The sequence below is a fragment of the Bos indicus genome, chromosome 8, assembly GCF_029378745.1.
Source record: "Bos indicus isolate NIAB-ARS_2022 breed Sahiwal x Tharparkar chromosome 8, NIAB-ARS_B.indTharparkar_mat_pri_1.0, whole genome shotgun sequence".
NCBI classification, from domain to species: Eukaryota; Metazoa; Chordata; class Mammalia; order Artiodactyla; family Bovidae; genus Bos; species Bos indicus.
The window spans coordinates 67,123,931-67,150,714 of NC_091767.1; the positions used below are offsets into that span (position 1 = coordinate 67,123,931).

At 42.2% G+C, this 26,784-nt stretch overlaps 1 protein-coding gene across 1 annotated transcript in view; it reads right to left on the reverse strand.

Annotated features, from left to right (window-relative positions):
- Positions 1-246: 246 nt before the first annotated feature.
- The window catches only part of SLC18A1 (solute carrier family 18 member A1), a 56,385-nt gene continuing 29,847 nt past the window's right edge, over positions 247-26,784 (reverse strand). The window contains exons 12-17 of the mRNA XM_019965718.2: positions 12,340-12,418; positions 11,334-11,385; positions 8,498-8,561; positions 8,094-8,213; positions 7,737-7,870; positions 247-6,466 (exon numbers count right to left, since the gene is read on the reverse strand). Of these exons, the coding sequence (XP_019821277.2) occupies positions 6,353-6,466; positions 7,737-7,870; positions 8,094-8,213; positions 8,498-8,561; positions 11,334-11,385; positions 12,340-12,418 (563 nt within the window). The 3' untranslated portion in view covers positions 247-6,352. The remainder of the gene's footprint in view (positions 6,467-7,736; positions 7,871-8,093; positions 8,214-8,497; positions 8,562-11,333; positions 11,386-12,339; positions 12,419-26,784) is intronic.

The following is a 26,784-nucleotide window of genomic DNA, read 5'->3' on the forward strand; positions in this document are numbered from 1 at the left end:
ATCATCTCACACCTGTCATAATGGCTAATATTAAAAAGACCACAATGTTGGCAAAGATGTGGAGAAAAGGGATTCCTTTTACACTGTTGGTGAGACTGTAAATTGATGCAGCCACCATGGAAAACAGTATAGAAGTTCTTCAAAAAACCTAAAAATAAAACTACTATTGATACAGTAATTTCACTCCTGGTCATATATCTAAAGCAAATGAAAACCCTAATTGGAAAAGATAAATGCACCTCAATGTTCATAGCAGCATTATTTACCATAGTGAAGATATGAAAGTAATTTAAGTGTCCATCAACAGATGAATGGATAAAGAAGACATAGCATAAATGCATGATGGAATACTATTCAGCCATCAGAAATGAAATTTTACCATTTGTAATGACATGGATAGACCTGGAAGGTATTACACTTAATAAAGTAAGTTATACAGGATAAATAAATACTGTGTGGTATCACTTATATGGGAACTCTAAAAAATAAAACAAGGTAGTGAATATAACAAAAAAAGAGACAGACTCACAGATATAGAGAACAAACTGGTGGTAACAAGTGGGGAGAGGGAAGGAGGAAGGGGCAATATAGGGGTAAGTGATTAAGCAGTACAAACTACTATGTATAAAATAAACAGGCAACAAGAATATATCATATAGCACAGGGAATTTAGCCAATATAATAACTGCAACTGGAGTATAATCTATAAAAATATTGTATCAGTATGTTGTACATTTGAAGCTAATGTAATATTGGATATCAACTATACCTCAGTTTTTAAAATCTCCATTAATGTTGACAGAGACCACCTTACCCAAGTGATCAAGGTTAAAATTGCCAATAATAAGAGATATTATGTATTCCTTGATGCGATGCATTGGGAAGAATTGACCGTCTCTGTAGTGCATGTCTCAAAAATGCAAAACCTCAGTCTAATCATAAGAAAGACATCAGAAAAACACAGATTAAAGGATATGATACTAGTGACAAAGGACTCACCTGCCAATGTGGGAAACATCATAAGAGACACAGGTTCAATCTCTGGGTTGGGAAGATCCCCTAGAGGAGGGCATGGTAACCCACTCCAGTATTTCTGCCTAGAGAATCCCATGGACAGAGGAGCCTGGCAGGCTACAGTTCAAGGACTTCATGATTGATAAAGTATATTCCTATTTCACTTATTATTATCTAATTTAATCTTCATCACACACAATAATAGTATTGCTATTACTTTTCACTTTACAAATGAGGACATTTTTCTTGTCACATTGCTTCTGTGCGGTGGAGTTCTGCCACCAGGTTTGCTGCCCTGTCTCCAGATCCCTGATACTCCACTCTTCCATGGTTGATCTCGGGTGAGCGCCAGACCACCTGCACACTGTCATGTCACTCTATTACACTGCACCTGTACACACAGAGCTTCTTGCTTTCCTGCGAGGATTTGCTCAGCAATCAGTTGTGACATCCACCCTGTCTGGCTGGCCCTTCAACACCCAGGACCATGCAGTTCTCCCTTTAAGAATAATTGTCGGGGACTTCCCTGGAGGTCTGGTGGTTAAGACTCCACTTCCAGTGCAGGCGGCACAATTCAATCCCTGGTTAGGAGCTAAAGATCCAGTATTTCACTTGGCACAGCCCAAAATAGATAAAATAAAATAAAACTTAAAATAATAATTTTTTTAAAAAAAATAGTTGTCAGTTACTGATCTGGACCAAGAGTCTGAGTAGCCAAGACAAGCAAGATTCGACCCAACAACCTCAGTCTTCTCCCTTGTAACTTTGGGAGACTGTATATTGACTCAGTTTGGAGGATGAATGCAAACAGACCTTGATCAGGACTCCTGCCTCTGCTTACCCTATGCTCTTCACCCTTCAAAGAAGAATAAAGAAGAAAGGGGGAAAGGGGAGGAAGAACAGGGGGGTGAAGAGGATGGTGAGGAACAAAAAGATGAGGAGAAGGAGGACAAACATATTCTATTTCCAATAATCTTCTGAATACAGAATTCAAGCCTCAAGTCACATTTGTATTTCTGAGGTGCTGCTGGAGCAATGGATGGACTGAGTCTCTGACTCAGGCCCTTTACACGGGAGCCGCTCCTGGCACTAACTGCAGATGGCACCCAAAATAAGCCAGTAGCGAGATGGAACCACAGAAAGCCAGATTTGCAGGGTGAGGGCATGCCAGGGCCCAGAGGTGTGAAATGACCTGTCCCAGGACACGTAGCTGGCTAGTGGCCAAGCAGGACTAGGATCAGGTCTGTTTACTCTTGATCTGGTCTTCCTTCTATCACCTTGTGACCTCAGCATTCCTCCCAAGACCCTCACAGCAAGGGAGCAGGGTGCTGTGTGCCAAAGCCACTTGTTTCAATCCTCCCTTCTTCCAGAGACAGTTGTGCTCCTCTCAGCAACACGGTACAAGTGAACTCAGCATGACTAGTTGGTGTGATACAGCGACCCTGGTGCATCACCCACAAAGCTCAGTCTACAGGTGAAGGACCAACAGGTATTGGAGATGACAGAGACAGATTCAGGCCACCCAGGAATGCTGTATGGAAGGACTATGTTACCCTTTCTTCAGGTCAGCCTCAGAGAATTGACTTACATGAGCATTATAGGGTTGCCTCCAGAAACACTTAAATTTTCCTAGAAAATTTATTTTTTTCGGTTTGGGCTATATCTTGGAGTTATGATACTCCATAAAGTAAAACAACTGAATGGGGATAATATTCTCCAATATTAACTCTTGCCTTAAGCTCTGTAGTGCTTTTTTTTTTTTTTTTAATAATTTTTATTTATTTATTATTTTTGGCTGCTCTGGGTCTTTGTTGCTGTGAAGGGATTACTCTCCAGTTGTGGTGCACAGGCTTCTCATTGCAATGTTTTCTCTTGTTTCTGAGCACGGGCTCTAGGCCTGGGGGCTCAGTCATTGTGGCACTTGGGCCTAGTTGCTTCTCAGTATGTGGGATCTTCCTGGACCAGGAACTGAACGGGTGTCCTCTGCACTGCAAGCCGAACTCTTAACCACTGGACCACCAGAGAAGCCCTCTATAGTGTATTTGAAATAGCCCTTTATAGAAGTGTTCTGAGACTCAATGGCCACCCAGATGGGGTCTCTCTTAAAAGTTTTAGCTCTTTCACTGACTACCCTTTGGGTTTGGTTCCTCCCTAGAAGAAAGTTCCTGTCTCTCTTCACACCACTCTCCCTGCCACTCGTCTATCCTCTCATGTGCCCCTTCTGTATTTTCTCCCACTTCACAGTTCCTGCCTTAATTTGTGGAGCTCTGGCTTCCACTCAGTTTTTGTACTTTGGAAATAAAATATCGCCTGATTTGTTTCCAACACTCTGAGAAACCCAGTATTTTTCTGCCCTGTTGGTGATTGGATAGCATCACTGATTCAATGGACATGAATTTAAGCAAATTCCAGGAGATAGTGAAGGACAGGGAAGCCTGGCTTGCTACAGTCCATGGGATCACAGAGAGTCAGACATGACTTAGTGACTAAACAACAAATTGAGCACAATAGTTTGAGTTCCACTGTCTCCTTTGTTGCATCTAATTGGTAGTTTGAGCTTCTCACCCTATAAATATGTTTATAGTCTCTGCCTCTGCAGCTCCTCCCTTTCATAAGACTCTTCAACCTTGCCATGATAGAGGCCATCTAAACTTTATGCTACTTACACACACACACACACACACACACACACACACACACACACAACCACCACCCCAAACTAAAAGCCAAACAAAAAAAACTTCTTATTGCTCATTTTTGCTGGGTTGGTATTTTCATTTTTAAAAGAATTTAGTGTCACATGTGAATGTGAACATCTACCATGAATTCTTTTCCTAATATCACTTGTAAAAGCATTAATAAAGACTAATTCATTTTCTATTTTTATGGGATTCTCTTTTTTTAAATAATCTTCCATATATAGGCTATATTATTTTTACCTATTTCTGACCTATAATTAAAAAAAAAAAAAACGTGTCCTGACTTACTTTGTAGTGTTTGGTGTTGACTCTTATCAACATTATTTTGAAAGACTGACTAAACTGCATCCATTGTTTTTCCTTAAATGTGTTTTAAATTGCTAAATGTTAACTGGCAAGTTAAAGATGGATTACTCCTTTTAAAACTCTTCCTATTTCTTTTTTTTTCTTATTTCTTTAATGTGTGAACAATTTCTGTAACAAGCCTGTCCTTCATTATAAATTGTCCTCCTTGTGGATGTGAGAATCAGCAGTGTATTGTTGTCATGCTTCCCTGGTGGCTCAAATGATAAAGAATCTGCTTGCAATGCAGGAGACCTGGGTTCGACCCCTGGGTCTGGAAGATCCCCTGGAGGAGGGCATGGCAACCCACTTCAGTATTCTTGCCTGGAGAATCCCATGGACAGAGGAGCCTAGTGGTCTACAGTCCATGAGGTCACAGAGTCGGACGCAACTGAAGCAACTTAGCACACATGCACGCACACACCACTGTCAGTGCCCCTGATGCCTCCACACCCTACCCTATTCCACTCCCACCTTGTATAAGAGTCACAGTGGCCACACACTCAGTCTAAATTTGCAGTCTCAGATTCCATATTTTTTTTTCTAATCTTATCTTTGAGCTCCTTCAAAATCTGAGATAATATCATCCTGACTAAATGTTGATATTAAGTATGATGATATAAGTGGGGTTTTGCAAATCAAGTAAGTCTAGTTAATGCCAACTCCCTAAAAACACATCCATAAATCGCATACCCATTGTCCAAGTGGTACGAATTCATTGAGGTTCAGCTGGAATGTGCTCTGATGATTCAGGGCTTGCACTAAACCCACCAAACTCTTGCAGAGGAGTTCCATCATCAAAGCCAGGCACCATTCCAGAGTAAAGTCTGATCATCCCCAATCTAACATCCAGGAACCCCAAGTCTGTGCCTGTGGGTCTTTCCATTCCTGCCTCTGCCTCCATCTCCACCATTATTCCCCACCCAGACCATGAGCATCCCTGCCTCTTTATTCTGGAATATAGAGTATATACAAACTTGCAGCGCTGATCATTTTTATTTGGTGTATACCCACTTTGGAGCTTCCCAAGTGGCACTAGTGGCAAAGAATCTGCCTGCCAATGCAGGAGACAGACACAAGAGATGTGGGTTTGATCCCTGGGTCAGGATGATCCTGTAGTGGAGAAAAGGCAACCCGCTCCGGTATTCTTGCTTAGGAAATCCCAAGGACCGAGGAGCCTGGCGGGCTTCAGCCCATGGGGTTGCAAAGAGTTGAGCACAATTGAGTGACTGAGCACATACACATATATCCAGTTTGCCTAAAGGGATAGGAAGCTACTTGAAGGTAACTGCTGTGTCTCCCATCTCTTTGAAATCTTATGTTTTAGCAACTATTTCAAAAAAATTTTTGCTAAATGTCAAAATATTTATAGGACCTACTATATTTCCATCCACACTCTCCTATGCTATAAAAGTTTGCCATGTCTGCATTAGGGAATAATTTAGTCATTAGCAAATGTGAACAATGCCTTATTATAATCCTTGTGTTAGGAAACCCACCGTTGGAAGGGATTTTAGCACAGCTGCTTTACTTCTTCCCATGAAATCGCATTTTCTCTCCTCTTATATTTATTTCTCAGAATCTAAGAAATTTAAGGTAAGGCAGACAAAGCCCACAGGGGACATCATGAGAATGTCAGTAACTCAAGCATAAGAGAAGCAGATTTTTTCCAGTTCCCCTTGGTAATGAAGAATATAGGAGCCCTCCTGTCACTGAAGACAGACTGATTTCAGCAGTTGCAGGTCTGGCCACAGAGAAAACCCTCAGCTTGGAAAAAAACAGCCAAAGGATGTCCTAAGTTGGCCGTGTAGCAGCAGTACAGGGTTAAGGATGCTTTAACTCATCTAGGGAAACTCAGGGAAGACCACTTCGAGGAACAGAGAACAAAACTCTTATAGACTGTTGGGAAGTTGCCAGAGAAAATCAGATAACAGATGAAATGAGGTTTGTCAGCCACCCCGCTGGTTTCAGGGAACACAATGCTCACTGCCGCCTCCATGAAATGAGTCACTCCTTGCAGAACCCATCACAGCCTTACAGAAGCCAATGAAGAAACAGCATTCTGTCTTCCCATCAAAGGTGGGCCAGCTGAGGCATCAAAGCTTAGAGGGAGAGCTGTGAGTGACACAGGAGAAGAGAGAACCTGGGGACAGCACCCATGGGAGGGGAGGAAAGGAGACATCAGGGGAGATAGAAGTGAAGCTTATTGAACAGTCCGTGGTGATCTAGGTCCAGGAACAAAGTGGTCAGTGAAGTCTGAGCCTCATGCGACAAGGTCCAGGGGCCGGTTTCTGCAGCTACTCCTCACAGCCAGGCTCCTCATCGCTGTCCTCCCCCAGAGGAAACTGCCTTGTGTGCTTCTCGGCTGCATACATCCGGGTCTCCATGGGGCAGTCCTGGCTCAGAACTGCCTGCAGCAAGAAACAGGAAGAGAAATCACTGCCCATCTCTCACCAGCTTCCCCTTCCCCCTCTCAAACTAGCTCATCCAAGTCTAGGGCTGCTCAGAAAAGACTCAAGGAACCAGAAAAGGACCCTCGTTCTGCTTCCTATATGTGCACAGTCCACCCAAAGCACCAGGTGGAACCATGCTGGTCAAGACAATCATCTGATAAGCTTTTCATTGAATCCTAATAGCAGTAGCACAGGCTATAGCTGGGAGCCAGCTGAAATGGGCATCACCCCTCATCCGACTTTCCTGTCTTTCTGTTCCTTTAAGCAGCCTCCATATCCACACCCTTGGGCTTACCAGGTGGCACTAGTGATAAAGAACCCGCCTGCCAATGCAGGAGATGTAAGAGACACGGGTTCAATCCCTGGGTCAGGAAGATCCCCTGGAGGAGGGGATGGCAACACACTCCAGTATTCTTGCCTGGAGAATCCCATGGACAGAGGAGCCTGGCAGGCTACAGTCCATGGGTTGCAAAGAGTCAGACATAACTGAAGTGACTTAGCATGCAGCACACACTTCTGCCCCCAACCCACCCAGACCCTCAAGGTGCTCCTGCTGCAGTAAGAAGAAAGTATCTATTAACTAAAATAATCTGTTGTGGTTCTCTCCCCTGGGCTGTTGGTACTCTAGGAAAAGACCTGATAAGGATAATGACAGATGTGAGTGAATGAATGAATGCATGAATGTGCCCAGTGGAATTCTGTCCATGTTGTGGGCATGAGTTGGCAATTCACACTTTGCTAGTAAGTACTGCAAGCACATGATGCCTTTGATGGTCCTTGACCCCAACGCATCACAAGCCTCCCATTTTCCTTCTGTACTTAGGACCCTTTCTAACTGACCAGTGTAAGAGAGAAAGTGGTTGTGTAGAGAAGGAAAAAGTAAGGAAGGGGACAAAGGAAAGATAGAGATGAAAGGGGAATCAGAAAACATGGCAAAGCAGAGAGCCTGTCAAAGATGGAGGAAATAGGAGCACAAGATAGGGATTTCCCAGGTGGTCCAGTGGTTCAGACTCAGCACTCCCAAAGCAGGGGGCCTGGGTTTAATCCCTGGTCATGGAACTAGATTCCATATGCCACAACTAAGGTCCCGCATGCCACAGCTAAGACCTAGCACAGTCAAATAAATAAATAAAAACAGATATATAAAAAAAGAAGCACAGGATTAAAAGGAACGAGAGAGGCATGAAAGAAACAAATTATTTTTTCAGCAGTAGTGAGAGCCCCTTACAAGCTTCTCCTCCTTGGCAGGGGGGCTCCTCAAGTAGTAGCAGAGAGGAGCGTAGATGATGTCAGTGACCCCAGTGATGACCATGAGCCAGGGGAAGCCAATGGCCCGCACAATGGCACCCCCGGTGGATGGACCTGTGAGGAATAAAGCAAATCTGCAAGCATCTATTGATTCTTGATCGCTTGGAGGACACCATGCTAGGGGCCGAAGGTGACCCAGAGGATGCCCCAGGGCCAAATATCTCAGAACCCTAGGAGGACTAGCCTCTTGGCTCCACTTTATGAGCAGGTAAACAGCCCATAAAGGGAGATTTGGGTTACCAGGTCCTGGTGTTCTCCTGTTTCTCTGCCAACATACCTACTGCAAAGCCCATGCAAAAAGCCACATCAGCGATGGCATAGACACTGCCATAGACTGGGGCATGGCGCAGGTCCACCAAGTGTCCCATGATGGGCATCATAGAGGAATCCACCATGCCTGTGGTCAGAGCAAGTAGGGCACGGCCATGAGTCCTACACACAGCCCCCTCCCTGTCTGTAACATCCCCTTCCACCCCTTCTGCTTTACTCCACTCTCTCTGCCTGCTGTCTGTCCTCCCTCTTCACTGACACCCATACCCACCAGGAGTCATGAGCCTGTCTCTCGACACCCCTGCAGGCTGCTATCCTATCCCCCCTGCCTTTCCATGTACCCTCTCTGATCTGATCTGATCTCGAGCCAACATTCAGGGGCTTCCGGTCTCCTTTAAGGGTACTTCTTACCTATGGAAATGCCAAGCCCTGCATTGGGGCCAATGAGACCAAAAATATCATGAGCCAGAGGAACCTGCAGGAGGAAAGGAGGAAGAATTATCAGGAATCCGGTGGGGGAAGGGGGAGTCAGGTGGGACAGCACAAAAACAAAGGTTTTCCTATGAAACGCATTTATCAACCAGGTACAATGTGCCACGTGTGTTATCTCTTGATTCTTACACCTCTGATGAAAAAGAATCTTTACTTCCATTTACAGAGATGAAATCTAAACTGGTGCCATTTGGGTTCAATGTCCCATCAAGAGTTTCAGAACATAAGCAGTGAGATTAAGTGTGAACCTCAGGTTTGACCCTGGAGTCACAGCAATGAGTGGCCCATGGACTCTCCCTCCCCTTGCTCTACCCACTCCACCCAGACACACACTTCTGTCCTCATTATACCTAGAGTGGAGTTTCCTCTCTCTTCTATCTGCAATATCATCCACAGGTGGTGGTATTATTTTTTTATATTTTATATCTGTTTTTTAATTGGTGTATACTTGCTTTACAGTGTTATGTTAGTTTCTTCTGTACAATGAACTGAATCAGCCATATGCATACATACATCCTCTCTCTCTTGCACCTCCCTCCCCTCACCTCCCCACCCCACCCCTCTAGATCATCATAGAGCACCGAGCTGAGCTCCCTGTGCTATACAGGAGCTTCTCACTAGCTAGCTATTTTACACACAGTAGTGTATATATGTCGACTCCAACCTCTTAATTCATCCCACCTTCCCTTCCCCCCATCCCCACCCCTGTCTGTGTCTGTGTTTCTGGACCTAGAGTCTGTCATACAGAGTGAAGTAGGTCAGAAAGAGAAAAACAAATACTATATATTAACGCATATATGTGGAATCTAGAAAAATGGTACAGATGAATCTATTTGCAAGGCAGAAGTAGAGAAGCATACAGAGGTTTTAGTAAAACCCTGACTTGAAGCCAGTGGACCAAGAAGATAAAAGAGTCGCCAACAACCGATTACCCACAGCTAGAGGGGCGGGTGGCGTGGTTTGTGTGAGCGGCTTATGACATCATTCTCTTACCCTCCCGATCCCCAACGGAAGCCTTGTTTTCCTCTTTTGCTGGGTCCTTACCTCCCTCCCTGGGCATTTGTCTCCCGCACCTGCTACACTAGCATACTCACCCCTGAGAGGTTTTACATACCATTTAGATGTCACCAGCTAAAAACAGGGTCTTAGGAATGAATTAATTTTTTAAATTATTTCTTTTTAAATTTTATTTATTGACTGATGTGCTAGGTCTTTGTTGCCAAGTGGGCTTTTTTTTCTCTAGTTACAGTGAGCAGTGGCTATTCTTCATTGCAGTGTGTGGGCTTCTCACTGTGGTGGCTTCTCTTGTGGAGCACAGGCTCTAAGCATGCAGGCTTCAATAGTTGTGGCACATGGGCTTAGTTGCTCCACAGCATATGGGATCTTCCCAGACCAGGGATCGAGCCACGTCTCCTGGATTGGCAGGAGGATTCTTTATCACTGAGCCACAAGGGAAGCCCATGGGGGATATTTCTATTTTATTACTAGTACTGGTTAAGATTCACAGTGGGCTCCCTATGAGCCAGACACCACTGCAGTTTTGGTCTGGGTAATCCTTCGAAATGGCATCAGAATCCCCTGTACACAGATATGGATGCTGAGCCAAGGGAGGTGATGTAATGAACTCAGAGTCACATGAGCAACAAATGGCCAAGCTGGGACTGGACCCAGCCCCAGATCAGGACTTCCTGCCTTTCTTGAGCACTGTACTCAGGGCTTTGCGGCCATCTCATTCCCCCTCAAGCCTAGGAGGCAAGGGTGCTTCTGATCTCCATGCTGGAGAGGAGAAAATGTAGGTTTAGAGGGCTTGGAGGGGACTTCTGGAAATAGAAAAGCCCTTCTTTCTTTCTTCCTCTACCAAACACTCTGGTGCTACAGACGGAAGCACAGATAATGGTTCCTCTAGTGGCTCCTAGGATCCTGTCACTGTGAGGTATGTAAGTGAAGGCATAAAATGCACCATTCTACAGACCCCACTCCAGTACTCTTACCTGGAGAGTCCCATGGACAGAGGAGCCTGGTGGGCTGCAGTCCATGGTGTCGCTAAGAGTCGGACACGACTGCGCAACTTCACTTTCACTTTTCACTTTCATGCATTGGAGAAGGAAATGGCAACCCACTCCAGTGCTCTTGCCTGGAGAATCCCAGGGACGGGGGAGCCTGGGGGGCTGCCGTCTATGGGGTCGCACAGAGTCGGACACGACTGAAGCGACTTAGCAGCAGCAGCAGCACAGACCCCAGAAATAGATGCCAACATGTATTGCTTCACGTGCATGCATGCTAAGTCACTTCAGTCATGTCCGACTCTGTGTGACCCTGTGGACTGTAGCCCACCAGGCTCTTCCATCCACGAGATTCTACAGGCAAGAATACTGGAATGGGTTTCCACTTCCTCCTCCAGGAGATCTTCCTGACCCAGGGATTGAACTCCCATCTCTCTCATCTCCTGCATTGGCAGGCAGGTTCTCTTACCACTAGTGCCACCTGAGAAGCCCATTGCTTCATGTGGCCATCCATAAAGCCTCAGATTTCTGTCTTCAGCTGCCCCTGTTGCCCTCTCCCTCTCCTTCCCCACCTCCTTTCAGTGGGATGGCATAGCATCTCCCCCAGGGGTAAATTCCTACCTACACAGAAACAGTCTTTCTGACAGTCCTTGCCAAGTCAATCCTCTGCTCATTTCAAAGGAAAGTTGTCTTTAAGTGTCTGACACTCTCCCCACCCTTTGACTCTCCCCAAAAGACCTTATTATACTTACACAAAGTAAGCTGGTACCTACTACCAACATCCCAATCAGGGAGCACAGCCACCTAAAAAAAAAAAAAACCAGCATTTTTCAAATAGCGCCTAAGGGTTGAGATTCCTTCCACTTGCTACCCATCACCAACTCACTGGCCAGTCCTGCTATCCCTAATTCCAGGAACCCGTTGGGATGCAAGAAGATAAACACATCTCTACAGGACCAGTTTGTACTCAGGTGAGCCCTTCCCCAGTCCCTTATTCACCCCTCATCTCTTCCCTGGCTCCACACCTCTTCCCAGAGTAGAAGCAGACAAGGAGCAATGAGACACGGTCTTCCTTCCCTTAGAAGAGGAATCAGTTGACTCAGAAGGTCCTTTACCCTTGGGAACAATGCTCTAACTTAATGTTGCTGTTGCTTAACTCAGCCTATATCTCTCATCGATACATATTCTATCTGGTCTTCAGGGTCCATCTCAAAAACCACAAAAACACACCAAACGTCCTTCCTTCTCTGATTTCCTATGGAAGTGCTTTTAAAATTACTTTTCAAATTTTTACATCACACTCCAAAGGTAAAATTAAAGCTGTTCTCATTGTAGTTGGAGGAAAGAAATTCAGACTTATACCTCTTAGCCCCCAACCCTTTTTATACTTGGTGGCCTTTGGAGAGTTCCCTGGGGCTCCATGGAAGGCAGTTTGATAACCACCTGTCTCTGGGTACTGTTTTCTCCATACCTGTTCTCTGTGGAGTTTATTTTATCTCTTCAACTGGACAACAAACATCTGGAAATTAAAGGTTGCCCCTCATATATTCACTGCATCTTCCATAGCAACAAGCTCAGGACCAATCCTTTCTCTATACTGCCCTCACCAGCTATCCATTCCCACCCTTAGAACAAGCATCTGCCGGTACTTGTTCTAAATTTTCAACCTCAGACAAGCTATCATCCATCATCCCAGGTGCAGGGAACACCTCAGAAGACTCTCCCATCTGACTTTTCCCAGATCCCCAGGCTACATACCGACCCATCTTGTTGGCCAGCACACCAAAGAGGCTGGTGCCAATGAGGTAGGACACACTGGCGGGCAAGAAGGCTAGACCTGCAGAAAGACACAGGTCCTCACCTTAGGCTGCTCTGAAACATCTTGGGTCTTACAAGACAGTGAAGTCTCCCCATTACCTTCAAGGATCCCAAACCATTGTTTTGTGGGTTAGAGATCCCTGTGCAAACCCAGAGCAGATGACATAGGGCTCCCAGGCCTCTGCTGTCCTCAAGAGCAGGGCTTTGTTTAGATTTTCCTGGGCTCCAAAATCACTGCAGACAGTGACTTCAGCTAGGAAATTAAAAGACACTTGCTCCTTGGAAGAAAAGCTATGACAAACTTAGACAGTGTATTAAAAAGCAGAGACATCACTTTGCTGACTAAGGTCCATATAGTCAAAGCTATGGTTTTTTCAGTAGTCATGTACAGATGTGAGAGCTGGACCATAAAGAAGGCTGAGCACTGAAGAATTGATACTATCAAATTGTGGTACTGGAGAAGACTCTTTAGAGTCCCTTGGACTGTAGGGAGATCAAATCAATCAATCCTAAAGGATATCAACCCCCTGAATACTCATTGGAAGTACTGATGCTGAAGCTCCAATACTTTGACCACCTGATGTGAAGAACTGACTCATTGGAAAAAACCCTGATGCTGGGAAAGAATGAGGGCAGGAGGAGAAGGGGATGACAGAGGATGAGACGGTTGGATGGCACTACCAACTCAATGGAGATGAGTTTGAGTAAACTTTGAGAAACAATGAAGGACAGGGAAGACTGGCATGCTGCAGTCCATAAGGTTAAACCAGAGTTTAACCAACTCTGGTTTAGTCGCAGAGTTAAACCAACTTAGCGACTGAACAAACACATTTAATGTCACTTCCCCCTCTAGCTCCCCTCTTAGACTTCCTGATGAATGACTTTGCTGAGCCATTCTCATGTATAAAATACCCGTGATTATCAGCATAAGAGCATGAGCTTTAGAGAAAGACATACAGTACTTACTTCCTGGGAAGTAAAATTTCTGCCTTATTATTTACCTGCTCTTCTCTTGCTCTAACAGTGCCTTTTATTTTTGGCCACACCACACAGCTTGTGGAAACTTAGTTCCCCAACCAGGGACTGAACCCATGCCCTCTGCAGTGGAAACATGGAGTCTTGGTCCAGCACCGGACAGCCAGGGAATTCCCTCTGATGGTGACTTTGAATAAGTTACTAAACCTTTCTGATCTTTGGTATCCACATCCAGTAAACACAAAGCTGTGGTTCTATCACACTAGATTACATGAAGAAGCAAATTAGATATTAATAAATGTAAAAGAATATTGTAAACTGAAGCCCTTGTCCCATTGTTTTTTGTGAAAATAGAGTCAAGCACCCTGGAGCATGGGCTTTGCTGCTGGGTTCAAACTGTGGCTTAACCACTCTGTGACCATGGGAAATTTACCCTCTCTGATGAGTCTTATTTTTTATTTCATTTTTTCAGTATTTTAAATGAGCTTTTACTATGTAGCAGGTATTCCAGGAACCAGGATTAGAAGAGTGAATAAAATAGACAAAATCCTAGCCTCCAGGGAGCTTACATTCCAAGGGAGGGAGATAGACAACAAACAAGTAAATAAATAAATGAAAAAAGATGACTTAGACAGTGATAAGTTCTGTGAAGAAAGTTTAAAGTGGTGATATGCAAGAGTGACCAGGAATAAGGGATAACGTAGATTCAGGGGGTTAGGGAAGACTCCTTTGAGGAGGTAGTATTTAAACTGAGAACTGAATAACCAAAACAGGTTTTTTTTAGCAGGAAAAACAAACAAAAACACCTAATGCAAATAGGAGGAGGCTTATTGAATGGACAAGTCTCCAGTTCTGAAGAGAGATACTAAAGAAAAATAAAAGGGTTCAACTAATTGGATTATAAATTAGTTTTCTTTTTTTAATATTTATTTATTTGTCTGCGTTGGGTCTTGGTTTTGCGATGGGACATCTTCGCTGCGGTACACACTATCTTTAGTTGCAGCTGTGGGATCGAGTTCCCTGTGCTTGTGTTCGTGTACTCAGTTGTGTCAGACTCTTTGCAACCCCATGGACTGTAGCCCTTCAGGGTCCTCCATCCATGTGAAAGTGAAGTTGCTCAGTCGTGTCCAACTCTTTGCGACCCCATGGATTGCAGCCTACCATAGGAAAATGAGTACGTCAAGGCTATATATTGTCACCCTGCTGATTTAACTTCTATGCAGAGTACATCATGAGAAACGCTGGACTGGAAGAAACACAAGCTGGAATCAAGATTGCCGGGAGAAATATCAATAACCTCAGATATGCAGACGACACCACCCTTATGGCAGAAAGTGAAGAGGAACTAAAAAGCCTCTTGATGAAAGTGAAAGTGGAGAGTGAAAAAGTTGGCTTAAAGCTCAACATTCAGAAAACGAAGATCATGGCATCCGGTCCCATCACTTCATGGGAAATAGATGGAGAAACAGTGGAAACAGTGTCAGACTTTATTTTTGGGGGCTCCAAAATCACTGCAGATGGTGACTGCAGCCATGAAATTAAAAGACAGTTCCTCCTTGAAAGGAAAATTATGACCAACCTAGATAGCATATTCAAAAGCAGAGACATTACTTTACCAACAAAGGTTCGTCTAGTCAAGGCTGTGGTTTTTCCTGTGGTCATGTATGGATGTGAGAGTTGGACTGTGAAGAAGGCTGAGTGCCAAAGAATTGATGCTTGTGAACTGTGGTGTTGGAGAAGACTCTTGAGAGTCCCTTGGACTGCAAGGAGATCCAACCAGTCCATTCTGAAGGAGATCAGCCCTGGGATTTCTTTGGAAGGAATGATGCTAAAGCTGAAACTCCAGTACTTTGGCCACCTCATGCAAAGAGTTGACTCATTGGAAAAGACTCTGATGCTGGGAGGGATTGGGGGCAGGAGGAGAAGGGGATGACAGAGGATGAGATGGCTGGATGGCATCACTGACTCGATGGATGTGAGTCTGGGTGAATTCCGGGAGTTGGTGATGGACAGGGAGGCCTGGTGTGCTGTGATTCATGGGGTCGCAGAGTCGGACACAACTGAGCGACTGAACTGAACTGAGGCTCCTCCGTCCATGGGATTTTCCAGGCTAGAGTACTGGAATGGGTTGCCATTTCTTTCTCCAGGGGATCTTCCCAACCCAGAGATTGAACCCTGGTCTCCCGCATTGCAGGCAGACGCTTTAACCTCTGAGCTACCAGGGAAGCCCTAAGATACTAGAGTGGGTTGCTATTTCCTTCTACAGGGGATCTACCCAACCCAGGAATCTAACCCGAGTCTCTTACATCTCCTGCACTGACAGGCAAATTCTTTACCACTAGCACCAACTGGGAAGCCACCTGACCAGGGATCAAACCTGGGCTGCCTGCATTGGTGGGGTGGAGCCTCAGCCACTGGATCACCAAGGAAGTCCCTACCAATTCAATTCTTAAGGCCAGGAGAATGGCTGGGATGACCCATGAAAGATCAGAGAGAGAACATGCATCTATGGTCTGAGCCTTCAGAGACTCCTTCCTTTACAAGTTAACAAAAGAGGAGGTGATTGCAAAGGTGATAGTAGCTAGTTAAACAGATGAGAGGAGATGGAATCCAGAAGGGAAAGGAAAAGAAAAGGAAAGAAAAAAGAAGTTTGGCCTCTAAAGGAGTTGGAACATTTCAACCATACAGAGAAGGCCCTAGATGTGCACACAGGTCCAGGGAAGTAAGTATATCTAGTGATGAGAACATGCAAGGTCCCTTTTTGTTGCTTCTATTTCCTCAATGAATGACTAGGAGTTGAGAATGATGAAGGTGAAGGGATGAGAATGTGGAGGAGGTTTGAATGGAATAGTGTAAGCCAGTCCTTTCAGAAAGTACGAAGAATGAAACTAGGGACTTAAAAGAAAGATTATTTTAAATGTGATAGTGTGAAAACCCACTTTAGATTCATGGCCTTTTTTTTTTTTTTTTTCTTGTCCTCTTTAAAAACTTTTCATTTCTTTTCTTTTTTTTTTAATTTTAGATTTACGGCCATCGATACAAGGTGAGACCAATAGCCAAGTATGTGTTTTCCTATATCCCCATTTCACTGCTCAGGTGCAGGCAAGGAGTGGGCAACCAGACAGACTTAACGAGACTTAAGGCTTCTCATGTGACAATCCCAGAGGAAGAGCAGATGGGGCAAAGGCATTAACAATGCTTTCAAAGGAGTGACATTAATGATGGATGCAGATTCATCATATGAACTACAAACTTAGTAAAGAAAGAAGTGCAGGGACTTCTCTGGTGGTCTGGAGATTAAGACTCTGTGTTTCTGATGCCAAGGATATGAGTTCAATCCCTAGCTGGAGAACTAAGATCCCACATGCCTCACAGCCAATAAATAAATAAGAAAGAAGTGAACACATGAATAGTGATGTAAACAGAGAAAGAACTGAATGGACTGCTGATCTCAGTGTAGCCAAAATGTGTTAATATAAGGATATTAGAAGACCTAATACCCTGGTGGTATTGGAGAAGACTCTTGAGAGTCCCTTAGACTGCAAGGAGATCCAACCAGTCCATCCTAAAGGAAATCAGTCCTGAATATTCATTGGAAGGACTGGTGTTGAAGCTGAAACTCCAATACTTTGGCCACCTGATGCAAAGAGCTGACTCATTTGAAAAGACCCTGATGCTGGGAAAGATTGAAGGCGGGAGGAGAAGGAGACGACAGAGGATGAGATGGTTGGATGGCATCACCGACTCAATGGACATGAGTTTGAGTAAACTGCTGGAGTTGGTGATGGACAGGGAGGCCTGGCGTGCTGTAGTCCATGGGGTCACAAAGAGTCGGACACAACTGAGCAACTGAACTGATACTGATCAGAAGACCCGAGCAGGGAATACGGAAGGTGATAACCTGGAGTTGACATTTCAGAGGTGTTTCAATTAATGTTGATTTCAAGGTCCATATTACAGAAACTTTGATTGGTTATGGTGGAGAGGAGAAGATCATTGCAAGAAAGTAGATTAAGGAATAGGCTGAGATGTTGGTAGAGTTAGCCACCTGGATACTAAAGTCAAAAGTGGTGACAGGAGCAAAGGTGAAAAGAATATGAACCAGGTGTTGGTGGATTTAATGAAAGAGAAGGGATACCTCAGGGATCAGTAGATAATTGCAATGAAGAGGGGTGGGGTGGTACAATCTGATGACATGATCTTCAATGGAATCAGGGTCTTTTTTTCTTCAAGGCTGTACCAGGCAGCATGAACCAGTGGGATCTTGGTTCCCTGACCAGGAATCTATCTAATCTCTGCCCCACGGCTTTAGAAGCACAAAGTCTTAACCATTGGACCACCAGGGAAATCCCTGGGAATCAGAGTTGAAGGAAAATGAGGAAGAAATGACTTAGAAGCAGCAAAAGAAAGCCAAGTCTGAAGGAATGTGTGTGTGTGTGTGTGTGTGTGTGTGTGTGTGTGTGTGCTTAGTCGCTCAGTTGTGTCTGATGATTTGTGACCCCATGCACTGTAACCCACCAGTCTCCTCTGTCCATGGGATTCTCCAGGCAAGAATACTGGAGTGGGTTTGCCATTTCCTTCTCCAGGGGATCTTTCTGGGTTTCCTGCCTTTCAGGTGGATTCTTTACCATCTAAAGCACCAGGGAAGCCCCAGAACTTCCATCAATGGGAGTGTGGGAAAATGGTGTTTTCAGAAAACATTTAGGTCTTAGGGCAAGAAGATGAAAGAAGTGTTCAGAGAAGAGGCTGAGGGCATAGGTATCAGGGAGTGTTTGACAGGAGGATTCCTACATGCTGTTTCTCATAAGTCCTCTGTTCCTTATCAGTGGAACAGCAAGCTGCTTCCAGGACTGAGGTCATTATGTGAGATGGGCTTGAATCTCCTTCAGTAAACATTCTCTTTATGACAAAACTGCTTAGTCTCGATCCTCTTTCTTGAGATATGGATTGTCTCCTGACCTGGGACCATTATTAATCTCTTGTTCCCTTGGTAACGGTTGTTGTACGTTTGGTTTTCTGATCTTTATCATTGTCAAAAGAAATTTCTTGTACAACAGCCTATATATACTCACAGAAAGATCATTGAAGCACCTTTGCTCCATCAGAGCTTGGTTCCCCATGTCTTTCTTTCTTTCTTTCTCTCTCTCTCTTTCCCTCCCTCCAGCTCTCTCTTTCACTTTCTTATCATCGACTCCAGACCACCAGGTTCCGGTCCATTAAAGGACCCCAACAAGTGGCGCCTAGAACAGGGACTCTGGCATACGTGGCATTTCTGACAGAGTGACTCAAGAGACTTATTGAGGTCGGGACCTATTGAGGTCAGTAAGTACTAAGACACAGGTCAAATGGCTGGAAAGCCCCATCATTTCTCTACTTTACTTCACTATTTGTTTAAAGCTCAGGGACTTTTGGTTTCGTGCCAATGAATAGAGGCTTGCTTTCAAACAATGGTTGAGTGTAATCCTTGGTTCCCTGATAAAGGCAGTTTTGATTTAGAAATTTGGCACTGGGTCAAAGAAAATGTTGAATGAGCTGCCAGGCAAGGAAAAAATATTCCCATTGATTTCTGGCCCCTATGGGCTCTCATTAAAGCTGTAATTCTGCCATTTCAAGGTAAATTCTAGCCCTCCCAATATTCGACAACAGACAGAACACTTATTACATGAATATAAATTAAATGATAAAACTTTACAAAAAGCCCAATTAAAACAACATAAAATATTTCAAAATTTTCCTACAAGCCCTGCCTCAGATGCTCCAAATGCTCCTCCTCTGACAGCAGGCACAAATCCAAAAGTCTCTCCTTTGCTAGAACCTAATGATTCTAACAACGACTTCCTTGAGACACCTTTTGACACCAAAACCGGCAATACTTTTTTAGATAATAATGGTAAGTCATTAACACAGATTCATATTTGCAAAAAATTAGCACTTACTTGCTCTCCTCCACAACAGAGGCTCTCTGAATTACTGGCTTTGCAATCACAAGTTTCTGACACTGATGGTTTCTCCGTCTTTCCAGTTTGAAGAAATCCTGATGCTCAAGGGCACAAAATACCTCAATATGATGGTATTAATCTTTTTTACATGCAACAAATGAAAAAGGCTGTAACTATGTATGACTTACATTTGCCTTTTACTAAAGAGCTTCTAAATGTTGTGGCATCTTCTATTGGAAACTTTATTCCCTATGATTGGTGAACTTTAATAAAAGCTCACCTTAAACCAGGAGAATATCTTCAATGGACAATGTGGTTTCATGATATAGCCAGAGATCATGCTAACAAGAATGCTCGAGCTGGCACTCCCCAAAACCAAATTACTTTTGAAATGTTAACTGACGCCAGACAATTTGATACCATAGAAGCTCAAATACAATGCCCTCCCTTGTTGCATGAACAATTAAAAACAGTGGTCCTTGAAGCTTGGGATCGAATTACTCCTCAAGAAGAGCCTACAGGTAGCTACACTAAAATATTCAGATCAGATCAGATCAGTCGCTCAGTCGTGTCCGACTCTTTGCAACCCCATGAATCGCAGCACGCCAGGCCTCCCTGTCCATCACCAACTCCCGGAGTTCACTCAGACTCATGTCCATCGAGTCAGTGATGCCATCCAACCATCTCATCCTCTGTAGTCCCCTTCTCCTCCTGCCCCCAATCCCTCCCAGCATCAGGGTCTTTTCCAATAAGTCAAGTCTTTGCATGAGGTGGCCAAAGTACTGGAGTTTCAGCTTTAGCATCATTCCTTTCAAAGAAATCCCAGGGCTGATCTCCTTCAGAATGGACTGGTTGGATCTCCTTGCAGTCCAAGGGACTCTCAAGAGTCTTCTCCAACACCACAGTTCAAAAGCATCAATTCTTCGGCGCTCAGCCTTCTTCACAGTCCAACTCTCACATCCAAACATGACCACAGGAAAAACCATAGCCTTGACTAGATGAACCTTTGTTGGTAAAGTAATGTCTCTGCTTTTGAATATGCTATCTAGGTTGGTCATAACTTTCCTTCCAAGGAATAAGTGTCTTTTAATTTCATGGCTGCAGTCACCATCTGCAGTGATTTTGGAGCCCAGAAAAATAAAGTCTGACAGTGTTTCCACTGTTTCCCCATCTATTTCCCATGAAGTGATGGGACCGGATGCCATGATCTTCGTTTTCTGAATGTTGAGCTTTAAGCCAACTTTTTCACTCTCCACTTTCACTTTCATCAAGAGGCTTTTGAGTTCCTCTTCACTTTCTGCCATAAGGGTGGTGTCATCTGCATATCTGAGGTTATTGATATTTCTCCCGGCAATCTTGATTCCAGCTTGTGTTTCTTCCAGTCCAGCGTTTCTCATGATGTACTCTGTGCATAAGTTAAATAAGCAGGGTGACAGTATATAGCCTTGACGAACTCCTTTTCCTATTTGGAACCAGTCTGTTCTTCCATGTCCAGTTCTAACTGTTGCTTCCTGACCTGCATACAAATTTCTCAAGAGGCAGATCAGGTGGTCTGGTATTCCCACCTCTTTCAGAATTTCCCACAGTTTATTGTGATCCACACAGTCAAAGGCTTTGGCATAGTCAATAAAGCAGAAAGATGTTTTTCTGGAACTCTTTTGCTTTTTCCATGATCCAGCAGATGTTGGCAATTTGATCTCTGGTTCCTCTGCCTTTTCTAAAACCAGCTTGAACATCAGGAAGTTCACAGTTCACATATTGCTGAAGCCTGGCTTGGAGAATTTTGAGCATTACTTTACTAGCGTGTGAGATGAGTGCAATTGTGCAATTAACTAGATTAGAAACTGCTATTTCCCGTACTGTAATTGGAGAAGAAACCAAAAAAAGAGCTAGAGAAATTACTTGCTTATGAGAATGCAAATCTGGAATGTCAAAAAGCTATCGCTCCAATTCGTGAGACTGGGACTATTATTGATTATTTGAAGGCTTGTTGCAATCTAGGATCAGAAACTCAAGAGATGCAAATGCTAGCTGAGACAATGGCTGCTGCCTTTAGAAAGGGAAATGAAGGATGCTTTACATGTGGAGATAAAAAGCATTTGAAAAGGGACTGCCCTAAGAAGGCTAATAAAAAACTTCCAAGAATCTGCCCTCGCTGCCATAGAGGAATGCATTTGGCCAAATATTGTAAATCTAAATCTGATATTGAAAGAAAACCTATTCCAGGAAACTCCAAGCAGGGGACCCCCCAGGTCCCCTTCAACAAAAACCAGGGGCAAATTTTATCTTTTCCCTCAATCCCTCAAACCCTCAACATCTGGCAGTACTGCCGTCGATATACCAGCCTTAAATGATTTTTTCCTTTACCCTCAAACAGTCCCTTCTAAAAAACCTACCGGACTTTTTGGACCCCTATCCCCACAAACCTTCGGTCTTTTACTTGGCCAATCTAGTTTGACTTCTAAAGGAATTACTGTTCACCCTGGAATAATTGATTCAGATTATAAAGGAGAGATTCAAATTATGATGTCATCTCAGATTCTATGACAATTCAAAAAGGGGGACAAAATTGCTCAATTACTTCTTTTACCTTACATTTCTATTAACTCTTTAATAATGTATGGACAGGCAGATTTGGCAGTACAGATCAAAAACAATCCTTATGGATATCATTGGTACCTGAATATGCCCAACCAAATTTAAATATAAAAATTAATGATAAAAGATTTTCTGGTCTCCTCGACACTGGATCTAATATTAATATTACTATTATTTCCAAACACTTATGGCCCCAATCCTGGCCTATACAAAAAAATCTCTTGCCAAATTGCAGGAATTTCTCAAACCAAAGTACAAGAAATTTATCAAAATGTTCAAATCTACCCATATGAAGGACCAAAAGGCCAGCCTGCAACATTAAGACCTTATGTGATAGATGCACCCCTTAATCTAATAGGAAGGGACTTATACAATGGCAAACTCAGATATACATTCCACATTTTTCCTAATGACCACTGCTCATCTAACAAACAAAGCAATTATTAAAATAACTTGGAAAAATGACGAGCCTATTTGGACAGAGCAATGGCCCCTTATGAAAGAAAAATTACAGGCTGCTAAAGAACTTATAGACACACAATTAGAATTAAAACATATTGAGGAATCTTGCTCTCCTTGGAACGCTCCTATTTTTGTTATAAAAAAGAAATCTAACAAATGGCATCTCTTAACAGACCTTAGAAAAGTTAATGCATCTATGAAACCTATGGGTGCATTACAGCCAGGGATCCCATCACCTACTACTATTCCTCAAAATTGGCACATTATTATTACTGATTTACAAGATTGCTTTTTTAATATACCTTTACACCCTTTAGACCGAGAGATTCACTTTCTCTCTCCTTTTTCCTAATCACATCGGGCCTCATAAAAGATTTCAATAGACTGTGTTATCTCAAGGTATGCTTAACAGTCCTACTATTTGTCAAAATTTTGTAGCCAAGACTTTACATCCAATGTGACAGCAATTCCCTCATGCATATATCATTAATAATATACTGTAACTACAAAAAGGAGAAATGATATTTTTGACACTGAGTAGCCATGATATTCTTTAGACTCCAGAAAAAAACTGTTTAAAATAAAATATTTTTTGAAATTGCAAAACCGGTTCTTCTTATACGTGCAGTTAAGAAAAGGTTAACTTGTTAAAATACTTTTTTGGTGCTCCAATTCTGCCTGGGAAACAAAAACAGGCCTAAGAAAAAACCTAAAATTAACTCTTATCATGTCCTTGGGATACACAGCCCACTCTATCTGTGACTCCAGCCATAAACAAATGGGTGGAACTCAGGAAAAAAAAAAATTATATATATATATCAAAAAGATATTTTAAATTTCAAGAGGAAAACTATGTCTGTCTGTCTATCTAAAATTATCTATGTCTCAATGTATGTCTTTGTTTTGGGATAATATGAAGTTAATGAGCTCTATTTAAATTCAAGTTCACATGAACTGAAAAAATATTCAATATTAAATATAATGTTTATTTAAATATAAATATAATTATTTGCTAATATAATTAAGACATGTCATAAGTCATCAACATTGTATAATACTTTTATTATGCCTAGGTTTAAGGTAAAATTAAATTTGTCAACAAAAAAGTAACTCTTTATATATATATAAATATATAAATGAGATGAAAACTTTTAGATAAACCCTATTAAAAATAATTATATTTTAAAAAATATCTATCTAAAAATAATCTCTTAGGATTGGGGTAACTTAAATTTCTAGAATTGTACTAAACTAAATGATAAAAGTTTATTAAATTGCTAGGTCATTTGCAAATAAAGTAAGATTTTAAAACATTAATTACTGAACACTAACTTCCTCTTACAAAAAGTTTTTCTTACAGAAAAACTAAAGAGATTTTAGACTATTAATAAATATATATATAAATATATATAGAAAATAAATATGTATATATTATAATATATAATATAATAAATATATTCACCAATCTATAAAATGCTAATATACAAGACACTTCATAGTTGCTAAAGAAAAGTAAGATATATGCTTTTAATAAAGATACAAGAAATGGCAGATAAAATGATGAATACAAAAATATAAAAAAGGTTTATGACAAATGAAAGAGAATCTTATGTCAAACGGATGTAACTCATTGCCCTGAACTCTCTTCCTCTTCCTTCTTACCTGTCTCGATCTATACAAATTCTTTTATATGGGCCACACCTCTCTGAGGTGAAACTACACGACATGTTATAACCCACCTGTTACCTTACTTTGCAATAATGAGAACACCTAATTCTATAAAAACAGACAATGACCCTGCCTATATTTCTAAGCAGTTCAAATAATTTTTACATTCATTCTCTATTAAACAGACTACAGACACTCCTTATAACACACAAACACAAGGCATAGTTAAATAAACACATTACACACTGAGACTACAAATAAAAAATTAAATAAGGGGGAATACACAGGAACGTGAACACTTTTATCTTCCTTATCCAGAGCAGACTTTACTAGATTCCAGAGCAGACTTTACTAGATTCCAAAGCAATATATTCTTTAAGCCCATAACTATTGTTAATATAGCTTTGTTTTAAATTTTTTAAACTTACCTCAAGGAGATATTTTGACAAGGCAGAAAAACATTTGAAGACATTGAAGGACACCTCCCTTCCTCTGACCATTTGGTATCAAGACGGGTTAACTAATCAATGGAAATCTAGGAAACTAATCTTACAGGGAAAGGGAAATGCTTCTGTTTCTCCAGATGGATCCAACGAACTCACATGGCTTCCTCTTCAGAAGATTCGACCTAAGGGGGCCCCCAACATTCAAACTAGAGACGAAACAACAAAAACCCCAGGAGGAAGAAATTCCAGTATAAGCCATGGCGGCTTCAAAAATTTCCAAAAAACGCCGCACTTGACGTCATCGACCTTATGATCTCCCTACTTGGGGACAGATAAAAACCCTTACTAATCAAGCTGAAAACCTGATTTCTTAATAGGGAATGCCTCGGAATCCTGAAAATATTTTTGTCACGATGCTTGCTTTGCTTGCTTTTGTTCCCCCGCTCAGGCTGACTTGATTGATCACACTTATTGGGCTTATAGGGGGGCCTAACACCCCCTTTTTATTGTAGGTTATAGAATGGACAGATATAGGACCAATCACATCCACTAATCACTCAACACATATGCCCCCTCCATGCAGCTTGGAGGGGCCCTCTCATGCTGAGAAAGAAGGAAGACTAATTAACATTTCTCTAGGCTATAAAATCCTTCCTTTATGCATGGGCCCAACAAAATTATGTATTAATGTTAGTCGACAAACATGGGTTTTCGTCCTGCCCCCCAAAAAGGAACTTCTACACATTGCTTGGACTGTTTACTGTCCTGTCCTTTTATAAAAACCATGTCAATACTACCAAAACTCTAGGAAAAGTTAAAATGTAAGGGGTTTACTTATAAAGACTTTAAATATACTCCTGTTTATTGAGATAAATGTCGAGCTAAATCAGGGAAATTAATGTTTATAGCCAATTACATCATTGTTGACTGGGGACCCCGTGGTATGTGGGTATCAAACTGCTCAGATGATATTGGCAGCACTGTGTGTGACTATGCGACTCAAGTAGCATAGAAGACTACCAACAGTTCAATGAAACACTTCCATGAAAAGGACTCCTTGGCTGGCTTGATGGCGAAATGACACCTTCTCGCCCTCAAATCGTCCTCGATAAACAGATTGGGCCTAAACAATGGGACATCTGGAAACTTGCTGCGAGCACCGAAGAACTTGGGACTTAGACTGGACATTTCACAGGGACCAATCATAGTCATAGTAATTATTTCTTTCACTATAATCAATCATATTTCATACAAGCCTGTGTTCCACTTCCTTTTGTTGTAGCTATAGGAAATTTACAATTCAATAAAACTTTATGTTCTGTAACTTGTATAAATTGCAAATTATATACTTGCCTTAACCCTTCTGTTTCCTTAAGAAATGAATCCCTTTTGATTCTTCGATCTTGACATAGTCTGTGGTTACCAATAAATCTCCAGCAGCCCTGGGAAGAAGGTCCCATGGCTGGACTTGCTTCCTGGTTACTTACTAAATTGCTCCAGCGATCTAAACGATTCACTGGATGGCTGATTTTTGGCATTTTGCGGTTAATAGCTATTTGCACCACTGCTGCCGTCACTGGTGTTGTTTTACAAACCTCAATTCAAACACATAGTTTTATCTAAAATTGGACTAAAGATGCTCATACTATGTGGGCCACTTAGGCTCAGATAGATGAGGATATTCAAGATGAAATACAGGAACTAAAAACAACCGTCAAATGGATTGGAGATCAATTAACAGATGTACAAAAACAGGTGATGCTAAAATGTGATTGGAATTCTACTCAATTTTGTGTTACTCCTGTTCAATTCAATAATAGTGCCTACAACTGGGAACAAATCAAATTTCATTTACAAAATGTACATGATAATGCCTTTCTGAATGTACAATTATTACAAAAAGAAAATTTTGAAACCTTTTCTAATAATCTGCCCTCTTCCACTAATTTGGAAACTTTAGCTGAACAACTAGCTGATCAATTATCTGGGCTAGACCCACGCGGATGGTTTCAAAGCATTACTCACAGCATCGGGTCTGGAACTGTAATTTTGGTGATTGTCTCGACAATTATATTTGTCATCTACCATTACCTTCATGCAAAAATTGTTAAAACTAAACAAACTCTAATGGTCAGAACACTTTTTACAAATATTATAAATAAATAAGGGGGAATTATCAGGGAGTGTTTAACAGGAGGATTCCTACGTGCTGTTTCTCATAAGTCCTCTGTTCCTTATCAGTGGAACAGCAAGCTGCTTCCAGAACTGAGGTCATTATGTGAGAGGGGCTTGAATCT